At 35.1% G+C, this 5,000-nt stretch overlaps 1 protein-coding gene across 3 annotated transcripts in view; it reads left to right on the top strand.

Annotated features, from left to right (window-relative positions):
- LOC144972086 (uncharacterized) overlaps positions 1-5,000 on the top strand; it is a gene marked incomplete at its 3' end in the record, with an annotated part of 29,962 nt that overhangs the window by 5,485 nt on the left and 19,477 nt on the right. For all 3 annotated transcript variants that reach the window (XM_078913180.1, XM_078913178.1, XM_078913179.1), the window contains 1 exon segment: positions 3,243-4,120. In XM_078913180.1, the coding sequence (XP_078769306.1) occupies positions 3,445-4,120 (676 nt within the window).

Raw genomic sequence — 5,000 nt, 5'->3', positions numbered from 1 at the left:
TTTTGTTTTGTTTTGTTCTGTATTTTTGTTGTTGGTTTTTTCAAGGATGGTGGACAGAATTGTTTATTGTATGTGTCATTCAACTCAAAACTAACATTTTATTCATTCTCCAATATCACCAAAAAAAATTCAATTTTAGATAATCAAAGCATAATATATTGTCATTGTGTCCAATGACCAGTAGGATTATTTTTTCTCATAATATGTCCATTGATTTGTCTTTTCTCTTTTTATTTATTTATTTATTTTTATTTATTTTCATTCTTTATTGTAGTTTTTAAACTTTAGAATAAGAATGGCATTTAAATCCACAATGCTTTCATCAGAGAAGAAAGGAGGAAAGGAAAACACACACATAAATGTGGTTTCTGTGTAACTTCTAACTGAAATGTTTAAAGAAAAAAATGAAGTGGATGGTAGCGAGAAGAAAATTATTCTGTTACGTGAAGTATTTAATACTTATCTGGAGTTTAACCATTTTTACTGGTCATTTTACTGACGTTTTCCTGACAATTTAGTTTTGGAATGTATTTTATCAGAAAATGGCAATATGAAATTGATAACTTTATTTAGGTTATTATAATTATCCGACAAACATGAAGGAGGGAGCAATCCCGTAAACAGCGCTCAGATGGACACCGCAGGGTAACAGCAACGGGGGAAGACCACTGAAGACTTGGAAAAGCGACGGGAAGAGAGACGCCATCCTTCGGTTGGACCTGGGGTGAGGTTCGGAAGCTGCCGGAAGACAGAAGTCACTGGCGCTCCTACTGTCGACCTTATATGTGTGTATGAAACACCAAAGAGGAGTAAGTAATGAAGTAAAGTTATAGCAACACTCCTCTACGCAATGTTTGGGGTAAATAAGCAGGCTTATATATATATATATATATATATATTATATATATATATATAATATATATATATATATATATATACCAGAATGTTTTCGGCCTGAGCAAGTTCAAATGCCAAGGAGATCGGAAATCAATGCCACTAACACTCACTTTTTTCGGCTTTTGTCAGTGTTTAAAATTGCCAATTATAGCGCATTGATACAAAGGTAGAATGCTGATTATCGAATTATGACTAAATCTTTGTTAAAGTGACCTATATCCCATAACGAGAGGAACCCGCAACTCTCTATTAAACTCTCTAATGGAGAGTAGACTGAGTTATGCTCTCATTTTCGTCAAGTGTGTTGATCAAATCATGGATTTATTATTCATACACGTGTTACATCTCAATGAGCTCATGAAATTAACTTGAGGAAAAACAATAACTTTTTTTTATTAAGTTGTCAGTCAATATAAAAGTGTTTTTGTTTTTTTGCTTGTTTTGTTTTTTGTTATTGTGTATATTGCGTGAACCAATCAATATCTGGGTTAGGGGGTGAAGTGAAAAAATCTAAATTACATCTCCAAACTTCAAATCGGGAAATCTAAAAGACCACAAAAATGACATCTTTTGATTGTGATTGCTCTTTAAAAATATTCTTTACTCTATCATTGCGACTCTACATAAAATTGGCGGTTTGAAACACAGACCAAAACTAGGTTTAGAGGCATTAAGACAAAGACTACTATAAAAAATGATAAATAAATAAATAGAGAAAAGACATCTGAATGGAAATATTATGATGAAAATATTTGCAATCGATCGCCAATGACAAAAAAAAAATGATTTATAATCAAAAAATCAAAATATTTGGGATACTTAAGATCGAATAAAATATTAATTGTTATGCATAAACTACACAACAATTTATTAATCTCAAATTTCAAATTTAACAAAATTCATTGCGTACTGCATACCTACTGCTAATTTATTTTCTGTTCAAATTATTGTCGTGACGTAGCATACTAATCAAAACAAAGGTCTTTACCTTTTAATTCTAGTATTCCTAGTCCTTTGGGTTAATAACGTTTTGTAAGCCGAGCAGACCTTAACATGATGGTGATTCCTATACTGTTGTATAAACAGCACTAAGATAATTAAGAAAATATCGTATCTTTTTACTTCTATTACTTATGTTGCTACTCCATCCTCCTCCTCCTCCTCCTCCTCCTCCTCCTCCTCCTCCTCCTCCTCCTCCTCCTCCTCATCATCATCATCATCATCATCATCATCATCATCTTCATCATCATCATCATCATCATCATCATCATCAGCATCAGTAGAAGCTTTATCATTATTAGATCTTCACCATAAGCCCATCTCTTCGCTCTCCTCATCCACAAACCACCAACATAAATATTCGGCTAAAGGCACGTGCATGCTAAAATGCAATATAACGTGATACGGATACTTTCCGATTATGAGATCGATGGTTATATTGAAAATCATTGATCGTGTTTTGATAGAAAGCTTTTTATGCTACAATGACTCCTATAACAATGTAAACAATAAGGCGATTTCCTTATGTTGATTTATTCCTCTTTCAACATTAAAAAAAAATTTAAAAGAAGCCTGACGGTGTTCTCTTTTATGTAAGGAAAGCACGAATAATAGTTTATATTGAATTCAACTTTTTCTTGGCCGTCAATGATTGGCGTCGTGAAAGTGTTGTCGGTGAAATCACGAGTGGCGTTATTAACCAATTACCCGCCGTACTCTGGAAAGCCACGTATTTAAACATTTGGCCAGAAAACTCGTTTTTCAAATATATATCTATTTAAATGACACCCATCTTGGTGAAACTATCAAACCTGGGACTTCAGGAAGACTCAGATTTGAGAGATTTTGTCAAAATGAGGATCATTTAAATTGATTGATATTTGAGGGACGAGTTTTCTGGCCAAAATTTGTAATACGCGTCTTTCCAGAGTACGGCGGGTAACTGGTTAATGGATTGCAGAAGACATGAAAGGGCAAAACGTTTCCTTTCGCTAGTCACAATAAGAAATATATATGTTAATGTACAGAGCGATTACATATATAACCCCGGCAATCCCCCCTCCCTCCATTCCTATATATTAATAATTATATTGAGATAAAAGATTCCCCGTTGAAATTGGTTGATAGGGGCGTTGCTTTTATAAGAAAGTTCTTCGCCCCATACAATCCGTTTGAAATAATCAAATTGTGCAATGCGTGAGTGGTTTTCTTGATGAGATCGTTGTATATTTAAAGATAAAAATCTATGTGTTAATTCAAACACGTTATTCATGCTGTAGACAGTGGAGTTTTTCATTTTCAATTCTTGGATCATGGTTTTGATATTATCATTGTTTACTTATTAGTTAAAGGAAACGTGAATTGAATACACTTTTACTTGTTGAATCGTTGGTATAATTGTGATTCCTTTTCTAATTGGGGACTACCGATCTTGATTCGGATACTTTTATATGGATAGGCTTTAAGTGTATAATATGAGATTTAAACTTGTAAATATTTAACTTTTTACGTAACTTTACTTTATAATATCATTGAGTCCAATAAGAAATGGCGGCTTTAACACCAGACGGTATGACTTTCAAGGAAGTGTTCTTGGAAAACACACATCTCGCAGATGCCCAAAAGCAAGTGAAAAAATACATCTTAATCCGAACACCGGCGGAAATCAACAAACTCCGTCGATTTCATTGTCCTCGAATTACATACGAAAAACGTCATTGTCCTGGTGAATTCAAAGCAAAGCTTTGTGCTGATGATGTCGCATTGGGTCGATACAAATTCGTGCCGGTGAAATATCCAACAGAACAAGAAAGAAAGCGAATTTTACGCAAACGGCAAAGACTGCAAAAGCGCTCTCTTATTAAGACTCCGAAAATTGTGCTGAATGAAAGTACTGGAAAAGATGAAATTGAGGATGATAAAGAAAACAATGAAGATGAAAAGACAGAGAGTGATATGAATTCTGAAGACGGGCCTCCAGAGGGCATGCCGCAAATAACCAGTGATGATGTCAAAGGGATAAAGGCAATGAGGAAGTGGAAGAAGAAGACATTTACTGTGGAAAGTGAAAGCAGTGACGATGATGATGACGATGATTCGTCCCATGTGTCCGGGGAATACAAGGAGTATTTGGACAAACTGAACAGAGAAAGAGTCTTGAGGACCCCGGATTTTGACACAGATTTGGAGTCGACAGATGAATCTGATATAGAACAATACATAGGTAAGAATTTACTTCTCTTTGTCCTCCTCCTCCTCTCCCTCCCCCTGCTCTATCTTCTTCCTCTTCTTTTTCTTCTTGTTCTTGTTCTTGTTCTTCTTGTTCTTCTTCTTCTTCTTGTTCTTCTTCTTCTTCTTCTTCTTCTTCTTCTTCTTCTTCTTCTTCTTCTTCTTCTTCTTCTTCTTCTTCTTCTTCTTCTTCTTCTTCTTCTTCTTCCTCCTCCTCCTCCTCCTCCTCCTCCTCCTCCTCCTCCTCCTCCTCCTATTCTTCTTCTTCTTCTTCTTCTTCTTCTTCTTCTTCTTCTTCTTCTTCTTCTTCTTCTTCTTCCTTCTTCCTCCTCCTCCTCCTCCTCCTCCTCCTCCTCCTCCTCCTCCTCCTCCTCCTCCTCCTCCTCCTTCTTCTTCTTCTTCTTCTTCTTCTTTTTCTTTTTCTTCTTCGTCTTCTTCTTCTTCTTCATCATAATCATCCTCATCACCATCATCATAAGATGAAGGAATTATGCATGTATGATATAATTAACCTCAATGCTTGGGGATTTTGATGACTCAATGTGTCAATCTGATATTATGTCGGAATGACCGAGATGAAGAGAACTGAGTTAAGACTCAAAATTATGTGGATTTATATTGCTTCAAGTTTGATTAACAAAACCCAATTTTCTGCCGCAGTCTAAAAGAAAAAAACACATTAAGAACTATTTTGGCCAGAAAACTTGTTCTTAAAATATCGATCAATTAAAATGGTCCTCATCTTCTCAAAAACTCTCAAACCTGGGACTTCCTTGAATCCCAATTTTGAGAGTTTTTGACAAGATGAGAGTCATTTTAATCCATTGATATTCGAAGGGTGTGTTTTCTGGCAACCATTTTTAAAATGTTTTTTT

Source organism: Berghia stephanieae, chromosome 4 (assembly GCF_034508935.2).
Source record: "Berghia stephanieae isolate SIO BIC M18660-M18661 chromosome 4, UCSD_Bste_1.3, whole genome shotgun sequence".
Classification (NCBI taxonomy): Eukaryota; Metazoa; Mollusca; class Gastropoda; order Nudibranchia; family Aeolidiidae; genus Berghia; species Berghia stephanieae.
This window is presented reverse-complemented; position numbering and strand designations above follow the sequence as displayed.